The sequence below is a fragment of the Myxocyprinus asiaticus genome, chromosome 33, assembly GCF_019703515.2.
Source record: "Myxocyprinus asiaticus isolate MX2 ecotype Aquarium Trade chromosome 33, UBuf_Myxa_2, whole genome shotgun sequence".
NCBI lineage: Eukaryota > Metazoa > Chordata > Actinopteri > Cypriniformes > Catostomidae > Myxocyprinus > Myxocyprinus asiaticus.
Genome location: NC_059376.1, coordinates 28,748,976 through 28,763,812, shown reverse-complemented (window position 1 = coordinate 28,763,812; position 14,837 = coordinate 28,748,976). Strand labels below are relative to the sequence as shown.

Here is a 14,837-nt window from a genome sequence, read left to right as displayed (position 1 = left end):
ATTTGCTAAAATGCTATTTTGACATATTAAACATAACATAACTGGACAAAATTATAAAATATTAAAATAACTTCCTGCAAAATTTTACGTTTTTAATAAGGCCAAGGACAAATATAATTCATAAAACTCATTATACAAATTATCAAATGCATATGGGTAGCAATACTTGAAATATCTGCAGTGTTATATGCAATAATTCATCTAAAACTATTTTAAACAACATTTTGCTAATCCTTTTATAATTGTTATGTATGCAGTTTTATGACCTCATTTGTCACACCGCAGGATCATTGTAAATGAACTAAAGGCCAAAAGGTGATTAAAACTGTATAAAAAAGAAAAAGAAAATTGACCAGTAACATGACCTAAGGTAAAACTTTCCTAAACCCTTATATACTATTTATACAAAATGTAACCTAAAATTTTGATTGATTAAAAAAAAAAAAAAAAAAAAAAAGACACGTTATGAACGGATATGTTATTGTATGGATATAAAACTAGAAAACATCTCTCAGCCGAATTAAACCTCAGAGAACTCAAATGAAAAAGAGAGTGAGACAGCTTTTGTGACAAAAAAAAAAAAAAAAGAAAAAAAAAGACAGGGGCTCTTATTTGGAAATGCTTCTGTTGACACATACACATACACAATCACAATCAAATATGTGGTTTCCAGGCATTCTTTTATATTGCTTTCCTCCTATCTCTCCCTCTCTGGCTCTGCCTCTCGTCATGGTGAGGGGTGCCCTCTACAGGCCAGTAATCATCATGATTATAAAGAGTAGGAAGACGATAACGACGACGACAACGACGGCAGGAAATTGATGTGTGTTACAAACATGCTCCATATGTTCACCCAGATCAGCTCATTAAGACACCACTGCGTTAACTGCTGCTGAGATAATATATTCTCTTCCCGAGATGAAGAGACAGAGAGAGTTTAATCCTACGCACTAGCAGAGAGCGTCTCCTTTTAATCTTTGTTTCAACACCTCTCTATCAAACCCCCACCCCCTCCTGTCTTTCTCTCCTTCTCTAACACTCTCTACCCTCACTCTGCTCGAGACTTCTCAAACTCACACTCTCAAATCCTCTCTCTCATTCTCACCCACCAAAAATACACAATTCCACACCAGTGCTCAGATGTGTGTATACACACACGGAGTGAAGTCAGCCTGCTATAGATCTGACTCTCAGAGCTGGTTAAGCCCTTGTGACGCTTGAGGAGGATGATGATACATTTTCATTGCGTTTTTGATACCGTTTCCTACTCGTTCTGCTCACACAACTAGCAGCAATGCCCCTCCAAGCAGCAATTAAACAACATCAAGGCACTGTCTCCGTGGAGCCTTTTGACAGTGTTTTTAAGTATTTGTGTGTGAGGAAGCATGCATACACTTTTGAAATTCACAGGGCCCTCTGAACAAAATAACTTTGTAATATCGGAGAGGGAAAGCATTGCAATTAGACTACGCAGGGTGAGTGGATGCGTTTCTGTGGGTGTGTAATTTAAGTGAAGAGTCTTTAGGAGGCATTAAAGGGCCTCAGGAGTCACGACCGAAGTTCACTCCGCCATTATAAATTCAATTGAGGAAACAGTGAGAGAAAAGAGTTGGATATGGCACGCACGCACGCACGCACACACAATACATTCAGAAAAAATAACTACACACACTGCAGCAAGAATCCTTAGAAGAACTAAAGATCACACACACACACACACACACACACACACACACACACACACACACGGGTGATTCTTCAATTAGGGAGACATTTGACTTCTTGAAATCATGAAAAAAAAAGAAACTTCTGTAACAGTATCATCTACGACAAAAAAATGTCATTTGTCTTGGAATAAAGATCTGATAACCTTTATCAACCTTTATGTCGTTTTGGTATAACGTGGCACAGTGATTACTTTTCTTAAAAAGTCAAAGGATATCGATTGTTTCTGAATTAAAATTCTCAAATGCTAACCATTTGCATCATAACCAAATATAAACTTTATTTGGAAAATCTTAATTGTTATTGGAAATGCTTGATGCAATGGTACAGCAGTATTGATGATAGTGATTCTTTGTCACTAAAAACAAAAAAACAAAACAAAAAAAATTGTATTTGAAAGCCAAATTTAATGAAAATGTTTTTCTTTTTTTTTTCTTCTTTTTTTTTTAGCTCTTAGCAAAAAGTGCAAAGTAGATTTCTGTAAATACATTTCATTTGCAGAAGTAAAGAAAAAAAATCTGAATAATCAAATTGTGGCAAATTAAAGATTTTAACACTCCTGAAAAATTAGGAAAAGGTATTTAAATATACAATAAAATATTATAAGCTATATTTTATATTTTTAATAAAAAAAAAAATAAATAAAATAAAATAAAAAATAAAAAAGTCCCCTAATTGATATATTTTTCTACGCTTTCCATTTTATCCTTCTCAGTGTTTTCCTCCTGTTTTTCGTGTCTGGACCAACACAGTCTCCCTATAGTGACATTTTGATTGTGAGACTGATCTGGTATGGACTGGTTAGTTGGCAAGTCGTTAGGTTATTGTCAAATACAGACCGCTGTAGTTCTAATAGGAGCCAGTAGATTTTTCCACCGATGTTAATAGAAACCCTAAAAAGATACTTCAAACATGTATACAAGTGCTATATGACTCCAACATGGCATGTCAGCATTGATAAAAAGAATCAAACTAAAAAAAAACATAGCATTTTATTGATGCTGGTACAAAAAAAATGAAGAAAAAACAAGTAAAAGAAAGAAAAAGAAAGAAAATCAGTAAAAAGAACATAATGGAGGTCTTTATTTATTTTCCCCAACTAAAATCACTCTATTCGCAGTGAGTGCAAACATGACACTATAAGCACTTTAAACTAAATGAAATAAACTGATTGGTCATGCAGGCGTACACACGCTTCTTGCTTATTGAAGATCTAAAGCTGAAGTCCTGGGCAAGTGGCCATCTGTTCTCCGCTGCTAATGACACATCACAGCGGGGGTTCATCTTTACGATAAACACACACACACACATCAAGAGTGCTGATACGGGCATTAGCTCTATAGAGAATCTCTTCTCCATTTCAGCTTAGAGCACTGCAGGATGGCTTTACTCCAACACATGTGAGAGACGAGTCTCTCTCTTTTTGAGTGCTTTGGTTAGAAGTCTGATTGGGTGTTTTGAAAGGTGTAATGACTTGGATGGAGTTGCTCATTGTCTGTGTTTATATATATATATATATATATATATATATATATATAGAGAGAGAGAGAGAGAGAGAGAGAGAGAGAGAGAGAGAGTATGTTTGGTCTGTGTTTCTGTTACATCTCAAGCTCTTTGGATCTTAAAGCACTTTATGTATTTAACAATTATATATTTCCATGAAGTTCCAAATCCAAACTGATTTGAAATGCAGGTTCAAGGTTTATTTGTGTTGGAAATAGGCAGCGAATATAGTGCAGTTTAAGTGAGTGTGTTATCTGTACTGGACACTAACACAGTAAGTGTCCTCGTTTTTATCCTGGTGGTCATTGATGAAGACAAGGATCTCTTCCGTGCCGGGGTTCTGACTTGGAGCAAAGCGCAGACCGATGGTGTAGATTTCCCCTCCCCCAATCTACAACACAAACACACGCAAAATACTTTGTTAATCAGTTTAAATATTTAATAAACAGAAATTTATTTTGGATGTTTTACAATGGTAAAGTCACAGTGAGCACTATTCTCGCAGTTTATTGCTATTATAAAATGTTGGCAACAACAATATGGTATTGACCAGAATTAGTTTGTTTTTTTTATCATTTTATTTATCATAAAAATCTGAATATGCAATTCTTCTGTCAAGTAATATAGTTCATTGCCTAATTATAGGCTGTTTATGGTTGCCAAGCAATGTATCAACTAGGCACATTTATGAACAATGTCCCACTAAGAGGTGTAGATTTATCAAGAAGGGCCAACAGGTTAGTTTCATGAGAACGGTTAGGAATCAAGGAATGCTCAATAAAAAAATAAAAAATAAAAACAATTGAATCGAATTTAATTGAAATTAAATGGTATTCAGTTCCATTAAGGGTTCTGGTTAGTCTACATTCTTACGCCAATGTGAATGGAACACCAAAATAAAATATGTAATATATGCGTGAGTGCCATCATTGTCACAATAATCAACCTGTTTCTTATTTTCTGTCAGATGTGAATGTGAAGCATAAATCAACCTCGAGCATGTGATTGTAAATGCACCTTTTTGTGGTATGTATGCCACTTTGTAGATTTTTGCACATGACATGCCTTACAGACAAACTAAATCCAAAGTATTGCTTTAGGAGATATAACAAAGACAGCAAAGTTGCTAGATACAATAAATGTGAATGGGTAATAACCCGTTACCTTAACTACTGATATTATACATATTTTCTTCCTTTATATTACTAAAAGGAAAAGAACCATTAAAGAACCAGAATTGTTAATTCTTTAGAATTCCCATCCCTATCCTAAGTGCTCTCTTGCAACAGAAAGTGGTTGCACTCCAGTGTATAGAGGGAGACGAGAGAAATGGCTCTATCTTTGTCTTTATACATTGTCTCTAATGGCTGACTAAGACATATGGACCACAGTTGAGGATTTAGTTCATAATCTCCTCAAAAGCACAGACGTATCGATCCTTCCTTTGTTTTTTGGCTCTGCGCCTATTTTACGATGACATAGCTGTTATTTTTCAAAGGGAAAAAAAACAACATCTCTATCCACATTTCTCAAAAATATAGACCTCATAAATCCATTGCAAGAGAAGATAATTGAAGCAGTGTTGACTACCAAGAAAATGGAACAGGCTGTTTCCTTTCTTTATGAGCTTCACCGTTTTTATTTGATGCTGAGGTATCATTAATCTGTTGTGTTCAATACTGTCAGTTGCATATTTCACATTGTTCTGCTATTTATTGCCCAGATATGGGCTGTAAGCCATCATGCGAGACTCACTAAACCATAGAGCGATCAATGAGGGCACTGAATGATGAAATTAACATTTTACCCCATCCTGTTTTACACCGTTTCTGGGCAAAATGATGATCAAGAAAAATTACTTTGTGACCCCCATAGTCACAGTTATATATCTGAGATATTCTGTCCCTGTGGCTAACTTATGTTCTTTGTCTCCATCTGGAGTAATAGCCAGCAGATGCATATTGATCACCTAATCAATTAATAGCTTTTAATTGAAGTCTAATGTAGAGCTGTAAGACCTACACGAATCATTCCCTCTCCTTACGGTGACAGATATTGACATTTGCAGTCTGAAAGTGAGAATCTCTTTCTCTCTACTTTATTTGGACTGCAGCTTTATGGTTTCCCCAAGGGACGAGCAATACGAGGGGCCAAGGCACAAAGTGAGTGCTCCAGTGTACATTGAACTTCACATACTGTGAAACATGTCTAAGAATGACAGTTTAAACAGAGAGTAATTGATTCCTAGACAGAGGCATGTCATGAATTTTCTCCTCTGGGCTCTAGATAGCTATTTGGTCTTCAGGGCTTTTAAAATGTTGTTCTCCTTCAATGTTCAATGAAAAATGTTTTCACAGTTCAGAGCAGTAGTTTGGTAAAACCATGCCTCTTGATGAAAGTTTGAGAGTTTGAGGTTTCTTACCTGAAATCGTTCCTCTTTAAACTGAAGCAGATCTGGGTGGTCTGTGTGCAGTTTGAATACTCTAGAGGATGAGTAGGGGTTCGTGAAATTGATTTTCTTGTTGCTGCCCCTCCCTCCATCTACAGGAACTTTGATTTCAAATGCCTGGGGAGATTAAACCACATATGTCAGGTTTAAGTCACTGCCAAAAACAAAAAACATCCATTGAGCAGCAGTTCTGTGGACGGAAATGCCTTGTTGATGAGAGAGGTCAACGGAGAATGGCCAGACTGGTTCAAACTGACAAAGTCTACGGTAACTCAGATAACCGCTCTATACAATTGTGGTAAGAAGTATATCATCTCAGAATGCTATTCTGAGATGCAGATTGGTGCTGTTTTGACAGGATGAGGGGGACCTACACAATATTAGGCAAGTGGTTTTATGGCTGATATGGTTTTATGGTACATCTCAGTCATTACTACATGACAACAAGTTTCTAAACCAGTTGAGCTAACTACATTCAATAGACAGAATTGTAAGGCATTATAGGTGCACTACCAGTGGGGTAGTCTCCAACCGTAAGCAGCAAAATTTTGCTTTTTGAACAACCTTTTGACCAAAGGCAGCATCACACATAACCTCCACTGTAGATAAGGCAATCCTGCAATGTACTGTGATGAGCTCAGGGAAAACTTTCATTCAAGATGGTCAAAAGAAAATGTCCAATTTTATTTATATTTCATTCAGAAATCAAAAGTATAGATAAAATGTTCTAATTAAATCTAATTAAAATTGGACAATTTCAGGTAATATTTCTGTGAGTTAAGCATTTCATTTGTGCTTATTAGAGCGCTTAGCAACATCTTCTGATGCCAAACTTTACTGAAATCATTCTCTCATGTGCTTCTTATGTAATAAGTGCTATTTGGGTGGCAATCGTGAGTGACCGTTAATGAAGTTACTGCCTATGTAGACAGTAGACAATGAGGCAGCTTACTATGTTTTAGAACATAGCAAATGTGCACAGCACTCAGTACTGAGGAAAGTGATGTGCTACTCCTTATTTATGCATTTATTTTGCTTCCTCACCTTGGAGATTACAGGCTGCCGACATGTGATGCAGAGCAGCCAGGAGGCGACTAGCTGCCGTATGTCCACATCGACTACGTTGAGGTAAAAGAAGCGGCTTCCAGGGCGCAGAGCCCTCACGCCCACACGGACATCCTGCACTCCCTGAGCAGGCAGAGCAAAAACCTCACTTGGATCCACCTGCAGCACCAATACAAAATATTTTTTACACTCGTAGAGCTTTTGGCATCAATCAGAGGAAGTACAAATACCCACAGAAAGAAAAGGTATCTAAAAACAACTTCCAGTCAGGAAACAATTTGTTACTCTATGCAGACCTTGACTAGGACTCTTTAAACTGCACCTGAAGCTCATAATGTCTAGCTACATTGCTTCATCTTCTTTTCTCGGCTTTTGCTATGCAACATTAGCACATAGCCAATTAAACCAAGAGTAAGGTAGCTATTTGCACACAGTGCTTAGTTGACAAGGGAGCTGCTGTATTTGCTCAGCTTGCATAATTAGAATAACAGGAAATACACATTTCAAGATTTATGACACTAATATAATCCACATGTTCCATTACTCTCCTTTCATTTCTGTATGAATTCACATTAAAGCCCTGCTTGCTTTGCTGAGGTATACTGAACACTGGAAGTTAAAGATATTGTTTCAACCAGAAGGGCTTTATTGTTTTCAACCTCTCAATTTACTTGGCCTCATTCGTATATAAATATGTACATTCACACCATTTTAATTGCATTTAGTATTGAAAGTGTTGACTCCATGCTGTGATTTGCTTATTATCTCATTTATTTTTCAGAATTTTTCCTCTAAGTATTTTTCACACTTGATTCGATTGCTTGGTTGGAACCAGAGTTTCCAAGCTTCCAACACCCTCCTCTTGTAAGTCTCTTATCACATTGAAAGATTTGGTTCCGAACCCCAGTACGTACAGTATGTGTCAGTATGGCAGTTCACTTGCGCAAGTTAGTCTGGACTGCTTTCATACCAATTACAAACTGTATCCAAATTCACATGAACCATACCCTATTCCCATTTCGAACCAAACTCAAAAGCTGACATCAAAAGCTTGTGGGTCTGCACCATAATCTCTGGTGTGTAAACACCTCAAAGGAAGAAAAGGGCTACATAATCCCCCATTAGGGTTCGCTACCCTGATCCGTGTGCTTTTTCTGTGACTCTGCTATGTGTACCTGAAGCTCCAGGGGATGTGACGCGTAGCACTTGACCCTGCGAATGGCTTGAGTGCCGTGCAAAACCAACGACTGCCAACTGAGAGTGCCACACACACAGCTCAGGTCCATCCTTTGCAGGTAATGAACGTATACCTGCCAGATCTGTGCAGGGGAGGTCAGCCAAGGGTCACTGCCATAGAGAGATTGACATAGAGACATGTGAAAAAACCCACACACATAAAAGAACAATCACTTTTTTCTTTTCATACAATGACACAGTGGCAAGACAGGCCTGATGGTCTTACGTGCCCAGAGAGAGAGACATATCTCAAATCTTCAAAAGAGAGATGTTAAGAGAGACACAAAATGTCACCGTTTTTAAATTAATCCATTTACCCATTCTTTAAGAGCATCTCATGAGCCAGCAGGCAGTCATGTCCCTGCAGGAAGTTTAGAGATGTTGATGTCATTCTTTATTATTCTGCCTACTGGGTCTCTGGAGTTTGATTGTATTACAAATGAAGGACTTTGTGGTTGAGCTCTTCACCCTGCCTGAGGGGGTTCAAGCTCATGGGACAAAGTTTGGAGAACATTTGTGCCATCCTTGAATGTTCAGGTGTCCTTAAATGCAGCTGTTGTTGCAAAAAAATAAAGCTGATTGATTCCCTGTTTATAATAATTGCTCAGAAAGGGCATTGGTTTTGAGTTTGTCTGCTGTGTATTAAGAGCTCACTACTTAAGAGTGGATTTCAATGTATTTGTACTGTTGACACAACAAAATATAATTTTAATTTTTGCAAGAAAAAAAAGGAGGTATAAGAAAGCAAAAACGTTTTAGGGACAAATTCAATAAACAGTTGTGCTCCGTTTTGTGTGGTATTTCAGTGTCTTAACAATGCAAGTTTAACCAGGCAATAAAATGGGGGGGGGGGGGGGTACCCAATCAGGAGCTTGGCCCACCCTGGCCCCACCACCCATAACAACCTATCCAAAAATTGGTGCGATGTTCAATTCAGCTCCAGATTTTCTTTTTTTCTTTTTTTTTTAAGTGTAGGCTTTTGAAATAATAGCCTTAGCCTCATTCACCTCGCTACCTTTGCCATTAACAAACATGAATGACAAAGCAATATTAATAACGATACTGTCGTTTTAACAGTGAACATATTACTAAACACTTGTACATTAAACAAAGCACAACATGCACAGATTTCTTATTCCGAAAGGACAAAAGAAAAGCCAGGACGCAGCTCACCAGGACGCAGCTACCACCTCTTCCAATTGCGGCAACGAGGTCGGAGAAATAGTTGGGTCAAATTCAACGGCATGTTGAATGAAGGTGTGTCAAAAACACAATTACACCTACACAAAAAGGCAGCAATTTTGTCCCAAATGATTTAAACAAGGCAAATCCTCATCAGCCGGCTCTGAAATCATACTCCTGAACTCTTCTCGGAGGGAGGGAGAGATGTTTTTGGCCGCTTAGTATCAGTCATGACCGTGGCTTGAATATTCTGTAGAGCACAAGGCATGCTTTTGTTTTCCATGTCGAGTATTTGGTGTTGCTTTCTCCGAGAAGGATACTTTCGTTTCTACTGGTTTTAGAAACTGGAAATCAGCATTAGAACGCGACCACGGTCTTCAAAATCATGCTTGTAGCCAGGCTCATTTACAAGCCTCAACTGCGTGGGCAGGTGTCAGGGGAGACCGTAGCATGTTTACTCGTCCCGCAACAGATAGAAAAGAATCGATATTACATAAAAAGCGTGGCAGGTGTTGTGAAATTTTTAGCAGTCAATGAGCTTCCACTATGTGGAGATCGGGAAACATTTGACAATGAGGAGGATTGCATAGCTGCGGGCCTTTTTGCCAAGCTGTTTAAATACATGTTGGAAAAATATAAATACCTTGCTGACATCACGTCAAGTATCCCAGAAAATGCAAAGTACACATCCAAAACCATCCAGAATGAAGTGATTTAAATTTTGGCATCCATGTTTCTGAAAAGAATTTAACAGAAATATGACATTGCTGATTCAGCTGCATTCTGTTTAAAAAGTGATGGCACAAGGGATCGGTGCAACATCGAAAATTTGTCTGTTGTAATCTGCTTTGTGTGCAATGGTGTGGCAGAGGAACATCTCATTGGCTTGTTAGAACTACAGCAGCTTGATGCAGATTACATCACCACCAAAATATTAAGACACTTGTCTCATACAGGATTCAGTTCTGACAATATAATGAGCCAGTGTTATGATGGAGCATCAGTGATGAGTGGGGTGCGAGGTGGTGTTCAGGCTTTATTGCACAAAAGGTTGGGCAGGCATATCCCCTACATCCACTGCTATAACCACCAGCTTCACCTCTCCATCATACATGCAATTCAAAGTGAACTTTGTGCCAAAAGATTCTTTGACTTGTCAGGCTCCCTGTACTCTTTTTTCAGGCATAATTTTGTCTGTCAGAGGTACAGTTGCCCATTTCTCAAGAGGTTGTTAGAAATCCGCTGGACAAGTCATTTTGAAGTTACCAAATGTTGTGGAGAATGAGGAAGTCATTCTTGATATTCTTTCCAAGGTTTCCGATGATGACAATGCCTTGGTTGACCTTGCAAAAGAAGCTTCTGGGCTTCTCTCTCAGCTGAAGCGATGCCATTTTTTTGAAGTTGGCAAATTTCTGATTCATCTTCTTGCCATTTTGAAATCAGCCAATGCCATCCTACAGTCTCACCATGTTGATTTGTGCAGTGCAGCTGAAGTACTGCAGGTATCTCTTAGTGCACTGAGAAAATGCAGTCAATTGCAGCAGTACTGCACTGGCATGTCTACTGATGAGCCCTCACCAAAACGTCTAAGGACTATTAATCCTTTCTATGCTGACTCTGTCATTTTATCACCTAAAGGGCAAGAAGGGCAGTCAGGCTCTGAATGTTCCACTGAAGCTCTAAGGCAACAGATGTTAAACATTGTTGATACAGATGTATCAGAGATGGAAAACAGGTTTTCCACAAAGAATTTAGAGCAGATGCAAGCCCTCTCATGTTTGATGCCAAAATCCCAAAAATTTCTTGACATTCAGCTGCTTGAGCCATTCTGTAGTCTTGAAGGGGTTGCAAAAAGTGAGCTGCATAGTGAAATTCTTGTTGCCAGACCAATGCTGACCAAAAAGCTTCCAACTGATGCTGACTGTTCGGCTGTTTGCAAACTATTGCAGGAATACAAAGATGCATTTCCAGGTCTTCATAAACTGTATGTGTCTGCCCTGGTCATGGGCGTTTCTACTGCTTCATGTGAGAGCTCATTCTCCACTCCAGAATTTTGACACCATTTCGCTGCACAATGCTTCACAAGAAGAAAAAAAATCTTGTACTTTTAGCTCATGAAAAATCAGTAACACATTAACTGGACATAGATGAGATTGTGACCGAATTTTCTAAAACAAGTAGAAAGCTAATGTTATAAATATTATAGTGATATAGTGATATCAATAGTTCAATGCACAGTCTCGGAGCTGCACCTGTTGTGATAAAATCTACAGTTACTAAATTGTTACAAAATCTGTTATAGAGCTTGAGAAAGCCTGGCCAATATTTTTAAAAGCTTCAAGTTTGAAAGTTAAGTTTAAGGATGTATGTATGTAAAGCCCCCCCCCCCCCCCACCCCCCGCCACAAGGGCCAACAGGAATTTTACATGGCCCACCTTACTACAAATTGCTGGAGCCGGGTCTGGTATAAATTGAGTCATTGTCAGTCTTTTGGCTTATTATAGAATGCTGTTTGTCTGGGGCAATTTAGGGCAATATTTAAGTCCATGGAAAGCAGACAGTAAATAAAAAGTAAAATTTAAAATAGATATTTATGTTCATTTTCTATGGATCATGGGAGCAGTACTTCATTAAATGAATCGAATGATTGAGAAGAGTGTTTTAACCAGGCATATATTCAGACAAAAGGTGTAGTCAAGTGTATTTTTGGCATTTTAAAGAGTGGAATCAGGTGCCTGGATCACAGTGGTAGAGTGATGCAGTATAGTCCTAGTAAAATGTAACAGAGCCCAATAGTCTACTGCATCCTCCACAACCTAGCACTCAAGTGACCTGCAAGATTGTGAACTGCGTCATGCAAATAGTGTGTTTGCGCCATTATTTGATTTACATTGAATGTGCAGTGCAAATGATGTAAATAGACGGCGCTATCATCATGAACAATACATTCTTTCTGAATTCCCACCTTAATGTTAAAATACAAGCATAACAACACAAGTGAAAACTTTGCCTGTAATTGATTTGTGTTGCTTCATGATTGCTGTCACTCTTGCCGGCTGTAGTTCCAGAGAGAGCTAAATGATCTCGCAGGTACTGAAATTGTGTTTTTATTCATGTTCACTGATTATGAACTCAGAGATGTCGCAGATTTTGATGAATAAATGAATATTATGATCTGATGCAATCAGACAGTAAATGAGACATCCCGATTAAGCAAATGTCATTAATCACACATGAAGGGATTAATCAAGGACCAGGCTTTCACACACATGCAAAATCACACAGGTTCACACACACACACACACACACACACACACACACACACCCACACATGTTGGTGCGGCTATCCTTATTAGGACTCTCCATAGACAAATGATTTTTATACTGTACGAACTATAGATTCTATCCCCTAACCCTCCCCCTGAACCTAACCCTCACAAAAAACTTTCTACATCTTTACAGTTTCAAAAAAACATTGTTTAGTATGTTTTTTAGGCGATTTGAATTATGGGGACACTAGCAATGTCCTCATAAACCACATTTATAGCATAATAACCTTGTAATTACCAGTTTGTAACCTAAAAAAAAATTTTCCTCATAAACCACCCAAACCCGCACACACACACACACACACACACACACATACACACACACACCTCTTTGCAGCTGGAACAGTGAAAATTATCTATTTAACATGTTCTCACTTCTTGGAGAACTGCAGACTGAACTGTAGAACACACACACAAGGGGGAAAAGGTGAAAAAAGGTGTACATACGTGAAAATGGTGATGAAGAATTTCCTAATCTGTGGACTTGGACGACCTGGTACTTTTAGATAAACATCCTGTGGTTCACCAGGAGGCTAGAAAAAAGTTAGGCTAATTTTAAAAAGCAAGAAAAATTTAATTAAGAAATAAAAAATATGCACATTAAAAATATGCAAAAAAAATATAATGATTAACTGTTTAATTGCTGACAGGAAAAGTTACTGAACATTTAGCTAAGTACACAAAGATTTGAAAGTTTACACTTGAAAATGGTCGTTTTTGAAAAATGAGTGTGTAGCCTTTTCAGTGACAGCACCATGAGTCAGCTCAAAACCACAGACACTAATTAATAACTCATCTCCAGTCCGATTGGCTGGCTGCTTTTTCATAAAGTGACTTACCAAGGTGGTGGTGTGGCAGATGACATTAGGGTCGCTGCAGCGTACATGGAGGGTGGCGGAACCATCTGTGAGCCAATACAAAAGGAGACAGAGCACAAATGGGGTCTTTAGTTCAGGACAAATAGCAGACACGGAAGTGTGTTTGTGTGTGCGTTTATGTATTTGTGTATGCAACAGCGGAGATGTTTGTAATGAGCTTCACCTGCTGTGCTGTCCCAGGCAGAAGGCAGGCGAATGGCTTTCTTTAGGAAGGTGAGTTCAGGCTGGTAGAAACGGAAGGTCTGGTCCACCACATGTGGCATCGGTTCAACATTCACCTGGCAGATCGCCAGAGGCTTTCCGTCCTCCCCGCGGAACTGCACCTGTTAGACAAGCAGATCAGTTACAGGCTACACAACACATCTCACAGTCAGGATGTAAACATTTCAAAAGCTTCCTGAAAGTTACAAACCTCAAAGAGCTTACAGGAGAAACTAAATATATTGATTTCATTAAAAATTAAAACAAGTTGAGCTCTATCAGCTGCATCGGTGACATGCTGCCAAATACCACAGACAGTGTATCAGTAACTGACTCGTCTCACAGTTCGTAAAAAAAAAAAAAAAAAAAAAAAAATATATATATATATATATATATATATATATATATATATATATATATATATATATATATATATATATATATATAAATAAAACAAAATGCATGTATAGTGATGCTTTTGGAACGGAAATTACAACGGATCAGAAGTTAAAATTTGGCTATTTAATCAAATTAATAAAAACGTTTCTATTTATTCTTCTGCACAGAAATATGTGTTCCCTATCTGTCACTCACCCAACGTTGTGTCGATGTAGTGACACTAGGGGTCACTCTTGGGAGCCCCAAACACCTCTGCTTTTTAAAAAAAAAGGCCAGTGGGAATTGGCGAGTAGAATTTGCATGCCACTCCCCTGGACATACGGATATAAAAGGAGCTGGTATGTAACCACTCATTCAGATTTTCTCTTCGGAGCCGAGCGGTTCTATTCATTGAAACTGAATTCATCCGCAAGTTCATTCACCTCATCTGCTGGATTTTACGGCACGTTTCAGCAGCTTCTTCCCCTCTGCACCCGTGCAGAGAATGCCCCTGGGCACTTCGGCAGAATAACAAAAGTGTATATTCTAAAAAATAACAAAAAAGAGTACATTTTCATTCTAAAAGAGCGGTACACACAGAACATATTTTTAAAGATGCCTTTCCGTTTGTGTGTTATTCCTGGTTGCGGTCATTATCTCTCCTCTTCTGACGGCCACGATCGCTATCTTGTGTGTCTGGGCGCTGCCCACGTGGAGACATCGTTCATGGATGGGTCTTGTCCTCATTGCGAGAACATGACCATGGCAACACTGCGGTCGCGGCTTGCATTCGTAAGAAAGCAAGCCACCCCAGCGGCACCCCACCTCGGTCCTTCTACCTACGGGTATGAGGCTGTGCCGGTTAGCACTGGGGGTGATTTGGGGACATCA

General features: G+C 38.6%; 1 protein-coding gene across 1 annotated transcript in view; it reads right to left on the bottom strand.

Moving 5' to 3' along the window:
- Window positions 1-2,698: 2,698 nt before the first annotated feature.
- LOC127424648 (nephrocystin-4-like) overlaps window positions 2,699-14,837 on the bottom strand; it is a 219,713-nt gene continuing 207,574 nt past the window's right edge. Inside the window, exons 24-30 of the mRNA XM_051670006.1 lie at window positions 13,531-13,690; window positions 13,329-13,393; window positions 12,937-13,022; window positions 7,918-8,089; window positions 6,722-6,901; window positions 5,651-5,794; window positions 2,699-3,619 (exon numbers count right to left, since the gene is read on the bottom strand). Of these exons, the coding sequence (XP_051525966.1) occupies window positions 3,479-3,619; window positions 5,651-5,794; window positions 6,722-6,901; window positions 7,918-8,089; window positions 12,937-13,022; window positions 13,329-13,393; window positions 13,531-13,690 (948 nt within the window). The 3' untranslated portion in view covers window positions 2,699-3,478. The remainder of the gene's footprint in view (window positions 3,620-5,650; window positions 5,795-6,721; window positions 6,902-7,917; window positions 8,090-12,936; window positions 13,023-13,328; window positions 13,394-13,530; window positions 13,691-14,837) is intronic.